We start from the raw sequence: 22,668 nt of genomic DNA on the forward strand, positions 1-22,668 counted from the left end.
AGAAATGAGACATATATCATCTTTATCTGTCACATGTTCACGCAAGTGTGCCAAAAATCATGACCACACTGTTAATGTTTCTCCCTCAACCACAACGAATGCAAGCGGGAGAACATGACTATTTACATCTTGTGTTGTTGCCATTAACAACGTCCCGCGATACTTCCCATACAAGAATGTACCATCAACTTGTATCATTGGCTTGCAATATTTAAAAGCCTCTTTGCATTGATCGAAGGTCCAAAATACCCGATGGAACTGCCGGTGTTCACGATTGATAGTATTGCCAACAACAAAATCATCATCACAAATTTGATAATACAATCTCGGCGAATGATTTTGCATATGTTTCAGCCATGACGGAAGAGCGGCATAAGACCCATCCCAGTCGCCATATTCAATTGTTATTGCCTTTTGCTTGGCCTTCCACGCTTTCCTATAAGAAATGTTGTAATTAAACATTCCATTGATCCTCTCTTGAATCAAAGAAATCTTAAGCGACAGATCTTCTTTGATCATCCCTATAAAAATAAGTATGAAAAATTATTATACACCAACAAACAAAAAAAAGGATAAATAAGAATGAAAATTTATAATCATACCTACTACACAAGTGGGAATCAAATCAAAATTCAATTTATCATGGTCTTGAGTTATACTCATATTCAAGCAAGTGTGTGGTCCTCCCCATTGCGTAACTTTTCATGTATCAGTTTTTTTAGATAAAATTACCCTCATATAAAAAGGGCATGGGATGCCAATGCTTCTATTTCCACAACAGACAATATATTTATGCAATTTAGATTCAACAACTTTGAAACTTTGATGCATTTTCATTACATATTGTTGTAATGCATTTTTTACAACGCTTTTAGTATCAAATTCCATACCAACATATAATTCCTGACCAATATTAAAAGTTGATCCCATATCTAAACTGCAAATATTTTCTTGGTCAGGATGACTTTAATTAATATTACTATAGTGAGAAGCAGAATCCCAGAATGGAGTCTAACTTCCACCTACAAAAATAATATACCAAAAATTTAAAATTCAAGGGTAGCGAATTATTTTATAGCATCATCGTAGTAAAATATACCTAAATGATATTCATAAATTTTTTAAATATTATAATATTTATTTATATATAACAATAAATATACCTTCTCCCGATTGCACAATTGTAAGTGGTTCGATCAAACGGGCAACTTCATCATCTGTGTCAGATATTTCATCAATATCCTCATCCTCATCTAAAGTGTCCTCAACGTATGAATTAGATATTAAATAATCATCATCATCAAAATCTTCTTCTGAATTTGTTCCAACTCTTGAACTACCCGATTCATTGTGAGACATATTATTTTCGCATGATAACAATGAATTTGTGAAATTAATTGCAGAAGCACCAGCAACATCAACTTCAACACATAATTCTATGATAGACATTTGTTGTTGTTGTTGAAAACTTTCAATCATTGTTTCAACATCTTCATCGTCACAAATTTGCAGTGTAATATATTTACCTGCAACTAAAAATCTACAATTATTTTTTTGTAATTTTACCTTGTCGTGTATCCTTTTTTTAACTCTCAAAACTAATACCATGCTTTATTTGAATAGCTTTTTTAGGGCCTTCGAATGTGATACCATCATCAGTTTGGTAGATCTTACCATTTAAATACACGAGTGTAATAATTGAACTCATTTTTAAAAAATATACCTACAATAAATAATTAATGTCGTCAACAAACAATAATATAAAAAATATATTAACATAACATAAATTATTACCTAAAATAAATTATCATCAACAAATTACTCAAAATAAATTAAGTTAAAAAAAATTACTACTTCGCACATTCATGATGCAAAACAATTGGCATTTATTTTTAACGTCTATGTAAATTTTGGCTATTAAAAAAATATACCAAAAACATAAATAATTATGAGCTTAACTAATAATAATAATAATATTAAAATACAACACAAAATAATTAAATATGTGGTGGACATAAAAAACTACTACAATAAATAATTATTGTCATCAACAAACAAATATAACATATATAAACACAACATAATTATAACCAAAAAATAAATTATTAAGTTACAAAAAATTATTATTTATCACACAAAAAATATAAAAAAATTACTATTTCATTTTATCGTCCGTGTGAATTTGTGTATGCACCTACAAAATAAAATCATTATTATCATCAACAGAATAAATATTAAATTATACTATAATATATTGAAGATAAAAACATTTACTACTTTTGAACAAAATTTCTAACTGGTATAAAGCACTTCAACAATGATAGATAAAATAGCAATAAGTGAGAGTGAGCGTAAAACACTTCAACGATGATACATAAAATAGCAATGATGAGAGTGAGAGAGTGTAGTTCATAGGGGAAGCGTGGAACGTAGCGCACAGCAGACTGACGCGTCTGGTTGCGCCAGACCGACGCGTCTGACAGCGCCTCGCCTGACGCCGTCTTTGGTCACGCCTGGTAGGCTGGCCCGATCAGCAAGCACCGCCGCCGACAACGCTTCCCGCGTCGACGTGCCCCTTCCCATGTGGCTCCACGTGTCATGCTTGCAGCGAAAGTGTCTCTGTCAATGATGCGTTGTAGTAAAAAAACAAATCCACCAAGTATATATTTTTAAAATAGACCCATTGCAATAAATAATTCCTAAAAATAACCCAAATTGGTGTTTTTGTCATATAAACATGATAGTGCCCACTTTCTTACGTTCATTTAGATGAAATTATTAATTGTAGCCTCTTGGTTGGTTAGCCTATTTGGAAGAATATATAATTCCTTTTAATTAAGTCAAAAATTTGGAAGTGTATTCTTTTGGTTGAATATGTTATTAACCTGAACCACAAAAAATGCTGATTTGACTAGATATCAGTCGAATTCTTTTTATAGAAAAAAATATGTATATACTGATATCACTCATTGAACCAATATATATACTCGAAATTAAACAGGCATATTGAACCAAAATATATATATATATATATATATATATATATATATATATATATATATATATATATATTACAAATGGATATTGGTGATAAAATAAAATTTATAAAAATATCTTCTCCTTTCTATTGTGTTTAATTTGTGATGAACCATTAAATTTAATCTCAAATTTGATGCACATCAAATTAAATAAACTGAAAATCAAACATGCTCTATAAATACTTTGGAGTAAAACAAAAGCTTCACAATCATTAAGCGCAAATACAGGTGAAATCCTTTATAAAAATACAAGAAGCTTCCATGATTACTCGAGTTAAAATAACATTATATTTCCTATCAAAATTAAAAGTACATTAGATTTATATTGGTTTACCAAATAAGAAGCGTACTGGATTTCCCATTTTCCCATGTACACATCATCCACCAACCCTGCTCTTAACCTACGCAATCTCCCATTGGCCTTTCTCCTTTCCTAAGTCACAGCCCAGTGTGCATATCACCTCCAAACACTCCCAATATATATCCCCCCACTCCCACTCACTTGCTCACAAGAACTTCTCTTCCCACTTTCTCTCTCTAAAGAATATATAAAACAACAACAAAACTCATCCATTTTTTTCCCTCTCTAAAAAAACTAAGCGCGACTAATCTCACGCGCCGACGATGGGTTTTCCCGTAGGGTACCCGGAGCTCCTGGTTCCGAAAATGTTCCTCCACGCGCTTTCCTTCCTCGCGTGGCTCCGCTCCCTCGTTTTCGCCCTCTTCCGCCTCCTCCGCATCTCCGACCTCCTCGACACTGAACCTTCCCCCTCCGACCTCCCTCCGCCGGCTCCGCCGCGCGAGCCGACGCTATCCGCACTTCTCATCCGAGAGTTTCTCCCCGTGGCCGCCTTCCGCGACCTCGCCAGCGCCTCCGGAGTAGATCCTCCTCCGTCGGGATGCGCCGTGTGCCTGAGCGAGTTTTCCGAAGAAGAGGAAATCCGGTGCATGGCGAACTGCAAGCACATTTTCCACTGCGCGTGCGTGGACCGTTGGATCGATCACGATCAGAAGACGTGTCCGCTGTGCAGAAGTACGTTGGTGCCACATCAGAAGCTCGAAGAATACAACCAGCGACTATGGGCGGCTTCTGGAGTTTCGCAGTTTTATTACCAAGACGATTACACGGCTTCCCTCTGAATTTTTCTTTTTCTTTTTCCACTTATATAATTATATATATCTTTTTTTATTATGGTGGGGGGACTTGACAGCTAGTGTAGCCAAATGTATATAGCTAATTAAAACAAAAATATTGTATCAATCAAAAAGTGAGATTTTTTTTTGGATTCGTATATACATTTTCCCAACTTCTATTTCTATTTACTACACTATTATTAGTTATTATAAAAATTAATTAATTTTTAATTATTTTATAGGATAATTTATGATATGATTGAATGAAAGGGTTAATTTTTCTTATGGATTATTATTCTTTGTTGTTCAAGAAAAAAGGGATTTTATTCACAAAGAAATGATATGAGTTGGTTATTGTAATAAAGAAAAGAAAAGAAAAGAAAAAGAGGAGATTTTAAGACCCGTAATTGAAATTGCTTTGAACTAGCTTTTTTTATTCGTTTCCAAACGGGACGCAGTGGATTAAGGGTGTCTTTTGATTAGCATCCGTCTTTTATGTTTGATTAAACTTTTACGAGATACACTGAAATAACTAAAAGTTGCTTTCTTAATCAAGCATTAAGATTTTCGTACCAATGCTTCCAGAATGATGAAATGAAATTGACAGTTGATTATTATGGTATTTGGATGATTGTTTTTGTTTTATTAAGTGTTCAGGGGAATTTAGTTATAAGCCGGATTAAGTATTTTTAATTTGTGTTGTTAAGATATGTGATAGCAAGATTCTTGTTATGGTGTTAGTGAGTGATATTGACGAAAATAAGATTTTGGGTCTTCCTAAACCGGGGCATGGAAATCTGAGTTTTTTTTTTTTTTTAATCTTTATAGTGTGAAATAGTAGAACTATTTTAACGACGCTTGTTAACTTGAAAAATTAATGTGTGGTTGTTAATTGTTGACTTAATTGTCTTGTCTATTATGGTTGCCGTGGCTTTGTTAATGAACATGAGAACAGACAGGTTTCAGGGGACCAGAATCACCAGATCTAGTGATCATTCATTGTAGTTGAAGATAACTAGATAATGTATCTTTTTAACAATGAATTTTAAGGACTGCTCAAAACATTCAGGATAAAGAATTAAGAAAAACATTACAAAATACTTATATTAATAATAGAATTTAAAACAAATTACAATAATATTTCTTGAATTTTTATCAAATACTACTAACACATAATTCTATCATTTATTTATTTTCTTATACTAACACTCCTTTAAGAAAATATTACACTGAACACTCCCTTAAACTTTACACTAATCATAAGAGAAATAAAATTAATGATTAAAAAAGCATCAGATGTTTATAAAATTACTGTATTTGTTATAGAATTTTATGATTATTAGTACATAAATCATTTATTAAAAATAATTTTTATTTCAAAATTTAATAAAGCAAATGGTCCGTGGATCACTCATTTTTAAATTATAAAAATTTAAATTCATATAAAAAATCAATAAAATATTTTAAATCATTATAAATCAAAATAAATAACATAGTGATTATTTATAGTAAAATATAATAGATAATAATGAAAGCAAAATATATAATTTTTTAATTATATAAGTACTAGTTTTGTCAGAATAAATAAATTATATAAGTACTATTTGAAATTAAAACATAAACTAATGTGTATAAAATATTAACTCTAAAATGGACATCAACAACACATGTAATATGACCTTTATCATTTAGGATTTCATCAATTATAAAGATTACATAATAAAAAATAAATCATCCAACATACTGACCAACCCATCATGATTATACTTGTTTCAAGCTAATAAAAATTTGGGTCACGTTGGGCAAAAATAAGCTCGGGTCAGAATAAAAAAAGAAGAAGCTCGGGTCTTAATTTTTACAATTCAACCTGATTCATGTATGGGATTAATAAGATAAGTCCATATGTTAGACTCATTTTGATACCTCTATTCATAAATGCTTAATATTCCTTAAAAAGCAAAATTGAAAAATTTCTTATTTAATTTTCAGTTTACATCTAATTGTATACTGAGTTATGCTTCGATTTTACCTTAAAACTCAGTTTAAAATAGAATAAATGGAAAAATTACTTTTACAAATTCACTTTGTAAAATAAAATTCATTTAAATTTAACTATCATATATGCACTAGTACATAACGTTGTTTATGTTTTGAACATCTCCGAAACTTAAATATTACTTTAAAAATAGATTGACATGATTAATTAATAGAGAATTTTGTTATATTTCTATTATTTGATTATATATATATATATAAACTTATTATCATACGATAGATTTGTATTTTGTACTCTACGTACACCCCCCGTGAATCTAACAAGTCAAAGAAGGAAAGTAACAAAGTGAAGAGATTTAAGGCAATCGAAGTTTGGACAACCATTATCTTTAATAATCAAAGTCTATCACTAATGAATGGGTATGATAGTGCATAATAATTAGATATGACCAAGAGAAGAAAAAATAGTACTAGTTGTGGTTACAGTAATATTTAGTACCAGAAGGTAGGTAACATGTGTGCATCATTAACTTCAACAATGGTGCCTCTATGCCTGCACCATGCAGGCTTTGGCCTGTCGGTCAACTAGGTTGATGTGTTCCCACTTGTCCACTCATATTGGTATTGAAAATTTGAAATCCTTTTGCGTTCACATATGACCTATTCAACAAGCAATAATTTAGCTTTTAATTAGACTAACATTATATAATGAGCATTTTCTGGATATAACATTGTAGCTTTATTTATTTAAACTAGACTTATTTAAAGTTTACTTGTGATTTGTGAATAAGGAGGGCAACTATCATGGATTAATTAAAGACCCCCAACTAAGTAACCTACTTTTTAAAAAGTTGCGTTTTTAGTTTATTTTCATTATTAATTCTTTAACACAATGACAGTTTAGCTATTAAACTACATTAATGAGTATATTCCGGATATAACATTTAACTTTATTTAATTTAAAGTTGACTTGTGAATATGGAGGGCAACTTGTTACTGTTAATGAAAATTGTCCAACTAAGTAGCACAGTTCAAAAAGTTACATTATTTCTTACTTTCATTATTTTCACTTTAAAACACTCGAAACAATCTTAGGTCAACTCAACCTTTTTGTGTATATCTCTGTATTTTTATTGTAAAAATACAAAGCATTTATATTTCGGACATGAGAGATCTAAGATATATATAGGAAAATTAAACTCTATACTATTTATACAATTTTTATTAACACTTTTTTTAAAACAAGGTAGTATACTTATAGTTTTGCCTTTTTAATTAATTCCAATAATCATCCACGGTTAAGCCTAATCTTAGAAAAAAGGATTCTACTCACATAGGCACGGTAGAACTTCAAAAGAAAATAAAGAAAGAAATCAAACTTAAAAAGAATTGAAAGAAAGAGTCACAGAGTGACCGCAATTATATAAAGTGGCTTTCAAACACCATACAACAACTTCATTGCAACCAAAAGTACACAAAAGATGTAGCAATGTCCTAGAAAAATTGAAAAAAACATGTACAAAACTAAGCCTTAAATATCAGGAAATGCATGCAAGCTAGTAATGAGTTTTTTGTGTCGCAGTTTTTCCTAATATAATGCATGTGGCATTAAGTAGTGCCCCAGAATGTCCAATTGAACGAATAAATAAACAAATGCAATGAAAATGATCTCTAAGGTTTGGAAGTTGATATAGCAACTCGTGAACTTAATATTATTCATCGACATGAATCATATTTTTTCTTAGCAATCTCTTCTATGACAACAATAAATCTCTTCTATGACAACAATATTATTTTGTGGTACGTTGAAATTTTTTTATTGCACTAAGTATAGCATGCGTTGCTATTATGACATTTGGGCTCCTACAAGACCATTGGGTCAATTGCAAGCATATCAAAGTTCTTTGCAAATCTTATTGCAATTTGTGCTTCTACTGTTTACTCAACCCAATCTAGTTTCTAGAAAAAAATTCAGTTAATCTTACTCCCTTGAGTTCCTTGGATCAGACTCCACAATAAAGTAGAACACAAACCTCGTTTGACTTCCAAATTAATAAACACCACATACAAACTTTATTGTCGGAAATGCCATTGTTGACCTTTGAAAATTCCAAGTTCTAACAAATAAACTTCAAGGATTAAGGATATTGTGAAGCCCAATATTGGTAAACTAAAATTAAAATCCTCTCTTTTTGGCATGTTCAACTTCTCTTCCTAGTTTGAGCTCACTAGGCACTAGTATCAACCCATCACAAACTTTCTAACCTTTGCTTGAATCTTAAGTAAGTAACCCTCTAACTGATCTTAAACATTGTATCGACGAAAAGGAAGTAAAAAGTGAAGGAAAACACACACTCTCTCAAAAAGAGAATCTTCAAAATGTCAATCACCACAGGAATATGTCAAGTAGTTGCTGTTTCGTTGCTTTTGGGATCACTGAGTGTGTATTCCTTGGAATGTGATGATGATCGCTGCAAAACTTGGTTGTGCAACAGCACTGGTGCCTGCACTTGCAACCTTCCTGATCCTTCCACCATCTTAAATGGTGATAGAACTTTCCTCGGGTAAAAAACACTTCAAACCTCAAAACTTGAGTTCAACTACTCTTTTTTCCAAGCATTCATACTAAGTTTAATTAATTTCTTGAAGCAAGAAATGTTATTTCTCATTAGTTTCAGCATTAATAAATAAAGGGGTGGCCTGGAAAGGAAAATTATGTGTCATCAATTAGGCCTATCAAAGTAAAAAGGATCTTACTTTTTAAAAATTAAATGAAAAAAATCCCAATATTGCTTCTGTCTATCATATTTAAATCTAAGATTTAAATTGTGGTTGAGATGGTAGTTTCATCATGATCCTTGATATTGTGGGAAATTATGAACAATTGTGGCCGTGTTATGGTCACAGTAACCCCCAAAACCTTAATGTTGTGACCGAAATTGAGTGGTAGACTGTTTTTTAAAACCTTGTTTGATATCATATCCTGAATCCTATTAATATTAGTCTTTTTGATTCAATATTGCTTTTGTCAACTTTCTGAATGAGATTATTTATTGGGGAGTTGAGGCTATAGGGGTACGTTTTGTGATGAAGAAATGACCATGTGTGATGGGACAAACTCCTTCTGGTGTGAACATGGGGCAACTTGTGAGGAGATTGTTCAAGGAGAGAAGTACTCTTGCAAATGTCCCCCTGGATTTGCTGGGGAGCATTGTGAGCATTCTGGAGCATCTTGTGGTCAGACTTTTTGCTTCCATAATGCTGAATGCTTGGCTGAAGCAGGTGATGTTTGCCAGTGCCCTTCTGAATGGAAAGGCAGTGCCGATTGCTCTCTTCCAACCACACCAACAGGTTCTACTCTCCCTTCTTCCTTTCACAAATTACAACCAAGTTTGGATGCTGTTGAAATGAAGAGAGTTATATGATAACATATACCTACTTTGGTTGTTATAACACATTCATGTTTAACATTGGAAATAACTTGATCAATTGCTAAGCATTCCCTCTAATTTATTTTATTTATATACTGATCCAAACATGTAAGAGTTTTTTAATTATGCTTATGGCATTGAATAAAAATACCCTAAGCTCTGAGCAATCTTAAATGCATTATACAGTTAATAGTTACTAATGTGTTAGAAAACTTAATATATTAAGGCTTACCTAATATGTACATTTTCTACCACAGTTTTTTACTCAAATTCAAGTGACAGAAAATCATCTAAAGTCAGCAGCTGCAGTGACTCCAATGTGAGTATGACACAAGTTCTCCTTAGATCTAGTTGTTCTTATTATTCCATCCTACAATTTGATAACCATGTACTATTGCCAAGTGCAGAAGGCACTGGCTGTCTTGGCAGTTTCTTCAGTGGGAGCAGCTGCTGCTGGTGCCATTTATGGCAAGAAACTGTTCAACAAGAAAAAAAGAGAGGCAAAGTTCCAGCAATTATCTGAAATGCAGACTCAGGGGATATTGGATGGTGATGATGACGAGGATGACAACCACAATATGGTACCCCAGAGGGTTCATGGTGATATTTCACACAATTAGTGGGCACTTCCTTTTCCAGCATAAGAACATTTTATTAGCACTATTAGCTCAAGTAGTTTTTTTTTTTGTCAGTTTTCACAATTGGCAGTAGCGTTTTATTTTTGTAATCTTGAGCACTAGTATTTATATGATTGTGGTTAATAAAAAGATGGAATGCAAGCACATTTTTCTAGTTTTAGCTATCAAGGATCTTAAACCAGAAAATTCAGGGCTTATGTTTGTTTTGTCCAAAATATTTTCCATTTTTCTTTCTTTAGCAATTTGCTTAGGACACATCTTAGGGGAGATTTGGTTTTAGTTGCAATCTGAAGAAAAATAATAAGGCTGAAATTGGACAATGAAAGTGCTAAAAACACCGAAGGGTTAAGAGAGGGCTTAAATGAAAAACAAAAAGTTGATAATTTCAGCAATTTGAATCTTTTATTACTTGACCCCACTAAGGGTTAAGAGAGATACATACAACTACTAGAATGGTGTCCATAAGGGTTAGGGGAGATATTACTTAGAGTGGTGCTCCAGGGAATTTTACAAGTTTTATATATAAATATCTCAATCAAGTCTTCTTTAAGTCATCCAAAATTTTCCTCAATAAGCATCCTTTCCTTGAGATATTGGATAGGGATGACATCTACCCAGGTTTGGGTAGGGTAGTATAATAATCATTCGTGTATCCCATATATGAAAAAATATCTATTTTTATATTTATATTATATTATGTGCGTAGTAGTTTTAATGTTTATTTCCATATCCTGTGAATATCTAAATACTTATACCTACATTTTAGTTTAATAAGAAAATTATTTCACATTCTAATTATAAAGATAAAGCTATAAGGCAGTTGACAAGCAATGCTCTTTGATTAGCGAATTTGATAAATGACTTCGGAGCCGCGATGCAACAACATTACCATGAAAACGAAAATAACAGACAGTATCACAAAGGTGCAAGTGTAAGAAATTAGTATTTACCTAAACAAGGTTAGAGAAGGGGTCATAGAAATTGTTATTGTCACGTATCACATTTAATGCATTTGTTGTAGTGTAATTCTAAAAGTATTCTTAAAATTAACTCACCAAAGGATAATTGGAAAATCATAAAATTAATTCAAGTTACATTTTTTTTAGTTTCTTTCTCTAAAGCTATATTATTATACTGGTGCAGAAAATAGCATGAATTCCGTTACTAATTCACATAGTTGCACAAAGTGGGAGAAGTAATTTTTGACATTATTGAAAAAATGTCATGTATAAATAAAGATTATTTATAAATAAGAATCACATATGCACAAACATAAATAATAATTAAATAAAACAAATAGAGATTTTCTTATAAATAAAAATGCACATATTACTTGCAATGTGAATACCTATATTATGATTTTTTTTAAAGAAAAACAAATAAACATTCATAATCTAGGTATTCATATTAAATAAGTTGTTGGTCTAATTGAGATTGGATTCAATATTTTTAAACAAAATTTCAGATTAAATCTTTTAGATGAAAATAAATTAACTTAGAGGGGGAGAACTTCACTTAAGCTAGTCAATGAGGTTCTCCAACTAAGATTCAGAGATTCGTCATTCAGAAAGCCATTGAATATTCCTTACCAATAACATATATAGAATGTTTTTTTTTCCTTACAATTAAGGATGCATATATTGTCTAAAATAAGGATACTCATATCATATTTTTCCTAAAATAAACCTATTTAACAGAAAATATTTGATATATATATATATATAATATTATATTTTAAATATTTATATATCTATTTATTAACATATAATTATATAAAACTAAAATAGCTAAGAAATATATAAAAAATAACTAATAAAAAAAATTATACAATACAAGCATAATCACACTCGTGCATGGCACGAGTTTGTACACTACTATTTACATATATATTGTAGATTTAAGTATTTTTTATTAAAAAGTTATATATATATATATATATATATATATATATATATATATGTATATATATATATGCTTAATTTCATTCTCCCTCTTTTTCTGTTATTTTTATTTGTTCACATGCAAAAATAACATTTGTTCTGCGACATTCCAAAGTCCAAACAAAACACAGATCCGGTATTAACCGAGGTCTAACACCTTCGACTCAAGTCAACCCAACAAGACTTTTAACTAGGCAAACAGCATCATCAATTCATCATCGTATCATAGATTTTGTGTCAACAATTGTGTGATTATTTTTAAGTACATAATAGCCCCTGACTCATGATTACCACATTCCCCACTGATAAAGATTTCTCGTTATTATTTAATTATTCATCCACTAACACTACCCTTTTGCGTCACTCACTTTCTGGCGTCTCCATGATCTGAGAATTGCCTCCAAATCACACCAACATGGGTTTCAATTTGATTCTGTGGTGTCGTCATCCCAATCTGGTTCTCAGTGCTTTGGTGCTCTTTTCCTGTTCCTTTGGCCTTTTCTCTGCAAATGATGAAGTGGGCACAGCTGAAGGTGAAACCTTTACTGTTTCAAGCTTCAGGTACCCTCAGACTAGGCTCAGGCCCTTTGATTTGCGCTATATCAGAGGTGAGTGAGCCTATTGGCAATGAACCTTTTCTTCATAGTGATTGTTATTGCTTTGTTGTGTGTTGTTGTTCATGAAGCACTATCTAGTGTGAATTTTAATGGGTTGCAATTGGATTTCAATGTAAAGGTGAATTTTTTGGAGAATATTTTCTCTCTCTGTCTCTCTCTCTGTCCAAGCTTTCCTTTGGTCTTACTTTCTCTGCTGAATTCCTAAGGATTATACGGTTGGTCTGTTTTTCACTTTTTCTATATAAGCCTAAGGAAATTTAGGAGACTGGCATCAATGTAACTGTTCTCTTTTTTCTTGTTTTATGTTATGAAGGAGTTGATTTTATTAAATTACCATTCTTATGCTCTTCTGTTAATCATTCTGATAGAAATTTCAGAGTGCATTTACAGATTACTATATGGCAATATTTCATCAGTGTAGCCTTAACACTGTAAGAACCATAGATTGACTTGAAACATAGGATATAATCTTATTTGATTGGGTGCTTTTCATTTGTTCTCTAATTTCTGATGCATTAAATTTGTTAAATTTAACTACCATCATTAGAATCCCTATATGAGCAAGAAATGGAAAATAATCAGCTTTGTGTCATTTACTTTCGCTAAGTTTCAGATGGGGACAGAGGTGAGATAGTATCTCTGAAGAGGCTAATTTTTTTTCCCTTCCTTCTGTTTTGGTGATTCAATTAGTTATATGGTTTTGAATTCTGTTATTTTTTACAAACCAGTAAAGATTAAAAACAACTCATTTTCAGATATATAAGGAATTGATGACATATGGATGGTCTTACTTGTCTCGATGTTTTCTATTGCTCCAGTTGACTTGCCGCCATGGTTTTCTGCACTGTCTATAGCATTGAACTCAGATGTAGACCTTGTAAGTATATTCATACCTCTTTGTAGATAGGATGACTTTAGAATGAAGGACTTGGGTATTATGGGGGGGCCGTAATCCCACATCAAGTAGTATGGGATGCTTGGAGTACTAAAGTGGTTTTTCTTGGTTTTCCCCCTATGACTGTAGCTTTTATGATGTGGATCTCCCAAGCTTCTTATCAATTAGACAATTAGTATCAGAGTCTTCCGCCATTTTCAGCTGCAAACGAGCACACAAGCAGTGATGCCGGCATTGCCATGTTCACCTTGGACTAGTCAAAGGGCTAGTGGGCAACCAGCTTGCATGAGTGTTGGGGGGCTATGTAGTGTGGTGGGATGTTAGAATCCAATTGCAAGGCATAGGCATAGGACTTGAGTCTCGCTTGGGAAGTATGGGATTCTAGTGTGAGGTTTACAATGCCTTGGGCTCTACAACCATAATGGCCAGCCTTTATGGGAGGTTTCCTCAAGTGCTTGGGGATGCTTATATTTGGTATTATAAGTGTTGCCAATGACTTGGAAAGGGCTATCTATAAAGAGGCTGACCAAAAAGGCTGAGTGAGACGTCATAGAATGCAGTGACCGGGGCATCAACTCTTAGAGGTGGTGCTATGATAGAGACTTGGGTATTATGGGGTGTCTAAGTCCCACATTGACTAGTATGGGATGCTCGACAGAGTACTTAAGTGGTTTGATTCTGCCCCCTTGATAGCTAGCTTTCATGATGTGGTTCTCCCCCATAATACTGAAGTCCCTATCAGATGGATAGTATCTATATGATGACTGTGGTTGTTGGATGATTTCATATTTTTCTATTTTGATATCTCTTGTTTTACAATGCATATTGCATGAGATAAAAATGCAAATGATATAGTTCTCTGATGATAAACAATCCTACTTATATGCCCCCTTACAATTTTCTTATTTTATGTAACTTTTTAAATTGTCAATATTTGCCATGCTACAGAAAAAGTCCATGGAGTTCCCTTCGGGATATCATCTTTCCTTTTAATTGGCTCTAGTTTAATTGCTTTCCTCATTTGTTCATTCTTCATAGACACATCATTTTCAGGATGTCTCAAGAATTGAAAGGGTTCCAATGAGCACATTGCCGATAATATGCTTTAGAGATGGAAGTCCTCCACTGCCAGACACCTTAAACACATCTCTAAAGGATTCAGCCACCTCTGGTAGGGGACACACCTAAATACATTCAACTAAAGTTAATTATACTGTTTTTTCTACACCGAATTTCAAGAATGTAAGTTGTCTTAAATTTCACTCTAAGAACTATTTATGAACTCATTTTGTGAAAGGCCAAGAAATTTCATTTTAGTATACCCTATAATCCATCAACATGGTTGAAATGTTGGAGCTCTACCGACTACCAAGTTCCCACTATTTATTAAATTAGTGTCATAATTTCTAAAAGAGCAGGTTTGTGTTTTGACTCAATAGAACATGTTTAGTTTTTCCACCTCTTTCATTAATTTACATTCTCTACTATGATGGTTTCTTTGGTTATCATGTAATGGATGGTACTGAACTCATGAATGTGTAGTGTTTCTTTGTTGCCTGTTGTGCTTTGAAACACTTTGGCAGTACTGATTCAGAGATTTGATTCTTCTATCCCTTTTCCTTTCCTTTCACTTACTCCCAATTGAATGTGGATGACTCATTAAAAAACTAACATCCAAGAGAGAATGTATTTCCATTTAAAAGAGAATTGTTCTTGCTGAATTGTCATTATTCAATTGGAGGGGGGCAGGGCAAGGGAGTCGACAGATTTCAATTCTCCCCTTTCACTTGTTCTCCCTCTCATTGTCAATCTCCTTTGTTAACAAGAAAGAAGAGAAAATGTCTTTTTTGAACTTTCTTGTGCCATTCCCCTATTATAAATACTTTCTGTTTCGCATTTTCTTTAGGGATAAATGGTCTAGATGTGGAGCAGTGCTTTCCTATGCAGAAGAATATCACCATGAAATTGACAAACAATCAGGTATTGTAATAGGTCCTTTTTACTTTAAGCATTATTTTTTAATTTTTTTTTTTGGCATTGTGTCTTATTTTTCAGTGTCTCCGTTTGCTTTTGTTAACATAGAAATACCTGTCTTAATATTGAAATTCCTATGGACATGGGCCAAGTCTTTTAAAAGTATAAGCTATTAGGTGAAGATACAAGATTGGCTTTATATGTTTGACATGGCCCCCTAGAGCCTGTTAGGGCTTGAAATGCAGATTATGTACTTGTCCACTCTACCTTGAACCATAGTTATAGGTGATGGCACACGATTACTTTTATATCTCTGACACCTTTATTATTAGTTGAGAAGGGTTAGTTCACCAGTGAATTTTATTTTGTTCTTTTATAAACATAACAAATTATTATTCAGATATCTCCAGGTGTTTGGTACATTGGTCTTTTCAATGGCATTGGACCTACAAGGACACAGTCAAAGATGGTAAGCTTTACTGTGCAGATGTTACTTCTATCCAAAAGAAATATGAATATTCAAAGTATGTTTCGTCACTGTTGGAAAAGTTCGTTATCCTTTGCATGCTATCTTGTAAATACATTTATACACTAGGAGGGCTGATATAATGTTGGCGAAGTTACTACCTTTTTGCAATACTGTGCTTAACTAAATAAACTGTTTTTTTTTTTTGTTTTTTAATTATGATTTGGTGGTGGGTTTCATTTGTTACTTTTACCGGTTGATTGACAATTCAGTTGACAACATTTTTAAGTTTTAATCAATATTATTGTGATCTAAATCTTCTAAAATAGTAATATTATTAATAAATAGTTAAATGCACAATCCAATCCGTGATTAATTGAAGTTTCTGAAAATAATACTTTAAATATTAATATATTGTTTGGCTAAAGAAGATATTGTGATTATTATTTAATTTTTTTTATTGCCATAATGATAGAATTTTCAGCCAATGATTTCTGTTCTTCAAGTGAGTCTTCTTTGGGATAAGATAATTCTCATGCTTCAATGTGGGCTTATACTTGTGATTCTTTTCTTAAGGGGTTGCAAACTTTTTTCATTAGGGACTTAGCATTTGAACCAAATTTAATTGTGTCATTCACATGAAAGATTGTTCATTTAGTACATATAAATCCACTTTCTTTCTTTCAAAGCTAGTGGAAAGATTCTAAATTTAAAAACTTAGAAAGTGGGTTTTAAGGCTGAGAGAATACATTGCAATTTCCAGAAATGGTGTAGTACACTGGGTGTACAATGTCAAATTGGATAACAGCTCTAATATTGATTTCTGTATTTGTTCCATGCTAAACTTATTTCTATGTGACTCATCCTATCTCTCTTAGCAAAACCACACATGGATGGATAAACAATTACTTCTCTGTCTCTGCAGATTATCCGCGGTCCATCATATTCCTTCATTGCTAATATAAGTGTGGAAGCATGCACAAATTCAATGATGAGGGGGGATTTCTGTAACAGTTCAGTTTATCCACTTTCATGTGCAGCATCTGTTGTGTCTAATGCTTTGGAAGCTAAAGTGAACAAGTCAATGTTGGAAAACTTGGTGACATGCAAAAGTAATTTTGAAGCTTTTTGTGTTCATGAAGGTGTGCCAAACTTCTTCTCCCTGGACATAATGAATGTGGCAGAAGAAATAATCATTACAGCAACAAATATCAGATTCAATGTTACTGGATCAAATGATATTAGTTTAATGTGTTTTGTCCGCCATGGTGCAATGCCGTCTGTGACTTCAAATGATTATTCCATTGATATTTCTAAAAGCCCACTGGTTATTCATTCACCATTAATTGGCCGTTGGTACATTAGTATAGTACCAGTCAATCTTACAAAGACTCAGGATAACAACGTAAGAGTTTGCTATTCAGTGGAATCTCAAGTGCCTCAATGCCCACTAGGGAAAGCTGGACCGAATTGTACAATGGATAGCTACTTGCTTCAGGTAATATTCTAATTCTTTGCATGATGCTGTCACCTTAAGTGCTTTCTTTATAACATATGATAATGGACTCTAAATTGTGTTCGTGTGATATTCCTTGAGACTACAAAACTGCATTTTAGGCTACATATTTAAATAGATAGAATCAGAGTATGATCAAATGTAGCCATATCTTGCAAACCACAAAAGTAAAAGAACATTAGAGTATTAACATAAACGTTCTGTTAGCAAATTATCCACTCTGGTAACATCTGATATGTACACTAATGGAGATGAATGTATCATGCAGAAATAGGAATGGATCCTATCACTATCACATTGAAAGCATTATTATACATGTAGTGCTTGTCCCTTGGGAGTTCACTTATTGGCTTCTTCACTGGGATAAATTTCTTTTTGAGATCTTGGAGATTTAAACTACTTTATGCCCAGTGCTTACAGAAAAGGTTCAAGAATTTGTTCAGGTTATTAATATTAATATTACTAGTATAAAAATTAAAATGTTTGTGTTTTTCACCAAGGAAGTACTACCTACTACCCAACTGGATACTGAAACATTATTTTTTCTTGGTTAGTTAGTACTAAGTGTAGATCAGTTCTATTTCTTGATACTTGAAAATATTTACGCACTGGAATACATTATTGACTAGATGAGAATGGTTGTCTGCAGACATTTGTAAGGAGAGGGTCAACCCCCTTTGAGTCATATTATTTACCAGTTGTTGGAGGAGTATCGTATGATTCTGCCAATTTCCCTCTCGAGCCACTTTTAGAAAACTCATCATACATTGGAGAACCTGATAACGTATGGACTTACTTTCTTTTGGACATTCCTCGTGGTGCAGCTGGAGGAAATATTCACATACAGCTATCCTCAGATATGAAGATCAGTTATGAAGTGTATGCTAGATTTGGTGGATTACCATCTCTTGATAGCTGGGACTATTATTATGCTAACAAGACCAGGAGAAGTGATCCATCCGTGTTTTTCACGCTATATGACTCAAGTGATGCCAAAGTTAATTTTTATATTATGTATGCTAGAGAAGGAACTTGGGGTATCGGTCTAAGACATCTTAATACCAGCAGTGATTCCATGAAAGGGCTAACTAGCATGTCTATTTCACTTGAGCGATGCCCAAAACGATGTTCCTCTCACGGAGAATGTAAATTTTCTTTTGATGCTAGTGGATTGACATCGTACAGGTTTGGGCCCTTTGCTTGTTCTTAATTTATCAGTGGTGTTTACATTGCATTTGTTTTCTTTATGTTGCTTGACAAGAATGCAGAAAGTCCTCGGTAATGATTGAGACACAAGGAAAAAAAATTGAATGCCATATTGTGGGTTTTTCCGATTGCATGTTTTGCATTTGCTCCCCAACTTATTAAGGAGTTGACCATTTTAAATATTTACTTTTTGCTGTCAGCTTCTGCTCTTGTGATCGAAACCATGGAGGCTTTGACTGTAGCATTGAGATTGTAACACATCAAGGTGATTGCTCATTTTTCATATTGATAAAATTGGTTCATTTTTCTAATATGGTGTACAAATTCCTTAATCCAGTTATTAAAAATTTGTATAGGGCATGTACGTCAATCAATTTTTCTCATTGTATCAAATGCTGCAGCCATACTTCCTGCCTATTGGGCCCTTCGGAAGAAGGTGGTTCTTTCCCTTCACTATTGCTACTATTGATAACTTGTTTCATTATATAGTGATTTTTTGTTGACACAGAACCCATAGTTTCCCTTTTTTATGGTACAAAACCCAGAAATGATTTCCTTTATGCAGGCATTAGCAGAATGGGTTTTATACACATCCAGTGGGATTTCAAGTGGACTATATCATGCGTGTGATGTAGGTACCTGGTGTGCATTGAACTATAATGTCTTACAGGTTAGAGCTTCACCTCCAGTATTCCCTTTTACTCTTTCTGAAAATATATAAGAATTTTTGGAAGTAGAAATGTTATGCCATTGACATAAGTATTACAAACTTAAATAGACCAGTGTAATTTGACTATCTAAATGAATGAATTAATCTGTGGAAGCATGAGCCTTGGGCATTAATCATATTTAACATGTGTACATCAGTACGTGCATGAGAAGCAAAAAATAGATTTCATAGTATGATTGGTGACCCTAAATACAATGTAATACAAAATCGCTATATTTATGTTTCTGAGAATTTACATTGGCTTTACATATCAATGTTTCAGTTCATGGACTTCTGGCTCTCTTTCATGGCTGTGATTAGCACTTTTATTTATCTAGCTACCATTGATGAAGTACTTAAGAGAGCAATCCACACAGCTGTTGCTATCCTTACTGCCCTAATGGCTGCAACGAAAGCAACCAGGTACATGAACTGGTACACCGTCAATTTAGGCACAGCCACCCAATCATTAAAGGTGTTCAAGTCTTTTTCATATTTATCTTTGCTGAATTGTGCAGGTCTTCCAATGTTATTCTTGTAATTGTCATTGGTGCTCTTGGTCTGTTTATTGGATGGTTGATAGAAATCTCAACAAAGTATAGGTCCCTTTCCTTTTCAATTGGAATCTCATTTAATTTCTCTCAGTGGTAAGTTCTCTGTACTTAGATATATTTTGTTTCAATAAGATATACAATATCATATTGATTTACAAGCAACACAGAAGCAATTGAAGGACAATGCTTTATTTTCATTTTTTTCAATTTTTTTTGCATTCACTGCCTTTTCATGGTTAGCCATTGTTGTGAACCCCCCCTTAGCCCCTCTTCATTGTGGCTGATCGTAGCATGATCTAGCTCTATGCTACCGTATAGAGTGTGTTCCGTAATTCACTCTAGTAAGTTGTCAGGCATCTTTAGGGAGAAATGTATGATATAATAAAGCCCAGTGTCAAATTACATGGATCTAGGATGATTCACATCTGGAAATGATGCCAAACAAGGTAATTTATGGAGAAAACTTCTATTCAGATATTAATAGATATTAGCAGATATTAGAGATATTAATCAGATTTCATTGTTTTCCTTGGTTCTTTGCTAGTTTCCTTAGATAGCTCATTCTAGTCCCTAAACCTGACGGATTGAGATTGTGTAATTCATGTATTTATATTTTACAGTATGTGATAGTAACGTAAATATAGCACAATTATTCATTCTCTCAAATATTACATTTATAACTAAGTAAGTGATAGTTATGAACTTTCACTGCAGTTTCCAAACTATTAAGCGGTGGATCTATAATCTTGCCAAGACACTTTTGAGACGGTACCACTGGGCTTTTGCCTTGGCTGGTTTTCTTGCATTGGCCATGGCAGCAATAAGCTGGACTCTTGAAACCAGTGAAACGTACTGGTTTTGGCATAGGTATTACAAAATTACTACTATCCTCTTTATTTCTCTCTCGTTTTGTCTTCTCTTCCTCATGTTACTCTCTTTTGAAATGTTTACAGCATTTGGCATATTACAATATACACATCTTCTTTCTTCTTCCTTTGTTCAAAAGCAAATATTGAGGATACAGAGAATCAGCTTCCTACAAATGGAAACTATGAACTGACTCATCAGGATTCACTTCCAAGAACTGGTTAGAATTAAGTAAATGGAATAGTGAGTAATGGTTTATGGACACTTTCATATATAGTGTATACACTCTCAATCGACACCCTTCACTTCCAAGAACTGGTTAGAATTAAGTAAATGGAACAGTGAGTAATGGTTTATGGACACTTTCATATATAGTGTATACACTCTCAATCGACACCCTTCACTTCCAAGAACTGGTTAGAATTAAGTAAATGGAATAGTGAGTAATGGTTTATGGACACTTTCATATATAGTGTATACACTCTCAATCGACACCCTTCATTTACCCCTATCTCTATCTTCTTATCACATCATATCACTTACTACATCTACACTTTTCTCTCTTCTATCTCTTTTTCTGGGTGTATGTTGGGTTTGAGTGTCCATAAATCATTTTTGTTAAAATTTTTGGTGTTTTGAGGTGAGTTGTGGAGGTGGCTCAAGAATGTGTGGCTACTGCTATTGAATTTGGAGGCCAAAAACAATGATCAAGCAAAGCAGTCTCTTGTAAATTCTTGTCAGCACAAGATTTGTTTCTGCCATTCTTTATAGGATAATTTTGGCATGATTGTGTCTAGGATAAAGAATCAAACTACGGATAAATTTTTGTCATAGGATAAAGGAGCTTTGTTTATGTTGTAATTATGATTTAGAAGATAACTTGCCTTTGAACTGTATCATATTTAGAGATCTTTCTGATAAAAACTACTCAACATGATGGATCTAATTTACTCCAGCAGTTTCTTTATAACTTGCTCTAGTTTGCTATTTTATGAAAATTAAAAAATGGAGAACTTTGCAACACCTATGTAATATAAGGTTGACATAAAAACATTAAAATAAAAAAGAAAATGATATTAACATTTCGATGATATTTTTAGAAGTCTAACAAATGTTCTTTTGTTTATTATGTATGAATCTTCTGATTCTTTTTATTATCCTTATAATTATTATGTCTGATTTATTTTATTTTATTTCACATCAATACGTTGATAATGGTACGTGGACCCAAGTTCCGGGTTCCATGCAACGCAACTTTATAAAATTCACAAGCGGTAGCTGATGAATTATTGAATTAACTTATACAGTAGTACAGGAAGAATTAAAATCAAAACAAAATTGTACTTAAATAAGAAATTGCATTTATTTTATTAATCTAATTAATGAGGATTTCGTCATCTTCATTTGTTTTTAACTCCAGGAGTAATCGAGAAAAAATCTTTTTTACCGATATATTATAGTAGTCTCTAGTCTTTGTAGTTAGAAATAGACCAACCTAACCTAATGCATGGGGAGTTGAGCAACTTATTAACTAAGTATTATTTATTAGGTTCTCCCCCACAAAATAAAAGCTAACTATAATGTCAGTATACAAAATGTTTTCTTTGGAAAGTGATAAAATACTTGTTTCCTCGATGAATTAAATTGAGGGATAAGCAACAAAATATTTTTCATTTTTGTGCCTGTGT

General features: G+C 32.9%; 3 protein-coding genes across 7 annotated transcripts; all 3 read left to right on the plus strand.

Annotated features, from left to right (window-relative positions):
• The first annotated feature begins 3,190 nt into the window (after positions 1–3,190).
• Positions 3,191–4,330, plus strand: LOC100803226 (brassinosteroid-responsive RING protein 1). The gene has a single exon (XM_003534501.5). It carries the CDS (start codon positions 3,663–3,665, stop codon positions 4,176–4,178), a length of 516 nt encoding a protein of 171 aa, XP_003534549.1. The 5' UTR covers positions 3,191–3,662; the 3' UTR covers positions 4,179–4,330.
• Positions 4,331–8,457: 4,127 nt separating this feature from the next.
• On the plus strand, positions 8,458–10,383 carry LOC102667925 (delta-like protein B). Its single transcript, XM_006588273.2, has 4 exons — positions 8,458–8,731; positions 9,241–9,518; positions 9,856–9,917; positions 10,006–10,383. Exons 1-4 carry the CDS (start codon positions 8,547–8,549, stop codon positions 10,216–10,218), a joined length of 738 nt encoding a protein of 245 aa, XP_006588336.2. The 5' UTR covers positions 8,458–8,546; the 3' UTR covers positions 10,219–10,383.
• Positions 10,384–12,281: 1,898 nt separating this feature from the next.
• Positions 12,282–21,950, plus strand: LOC100778959 (uncharacterized). 5 transcript variants are annotated; one of them, XM_006587777.4, is made up of 15 exons: positions 12,282–12,784; positions 13,612–13,670; positions 14,742–14,859; positions 15,595–15,668; positions 16,063–16,131; positions 17,054–17,626; positions 18,294–18,829; positions 19,051–19,115; positions 19,207–19,286; positions 19,416–19,520; positions 19,843–19,982; positions 20,078–20,206; positions 20,828–20,980; positions 21,067–21,233; positions 21,332–21,950. In XM_006587777.4, exons 1-14 carry the CDS (start codon positions 12,592–12,594, stop codon positions 21,203–21,205), a joined length of 2,433 nt encoding a protein of 810 aa, XP_006587840.1. In that variant the 5' UTR covers positions 12,282–12,591; the 3' UTR covers positions 21,206–21,233; positions 21,332–21,950. The 5 variants fall into 5 exon arrangements, with proteins under 5 accessions (XP_006587840.1, XP_014617887.1, XP_040861104.1 ...); XM_014762401.2 differs by having other exon boundaries at positions 12,641–12,784; positions 13,549–13,670; positions 21,067–21,950; XM_041005170.1 differs by lacking the exon at positions 12,282–12,784 and adding an exon at positions 12,823–12,911 and having other exon boundaries at positions 21,067–21,950.
• The last annotated feature ends 718 nt before the right edge of the window (positions 21,951–22,668 follow it).

Source organism: Glycine max, chromosome 9 (genome assembly GCF_000004515.6).
Source record: "Glycine max cultivar Williams 82 chromosome 9, Glycine_max_v4.0, whole genome shotgun sequence".
NCBI classification, from domain to species: domain Eukaryota; kingdom Viridiplantae; phylum Streptophyta; class Magnoliopsida; order Fabales; family Fabaceae; genus Glycine; species Glycine max.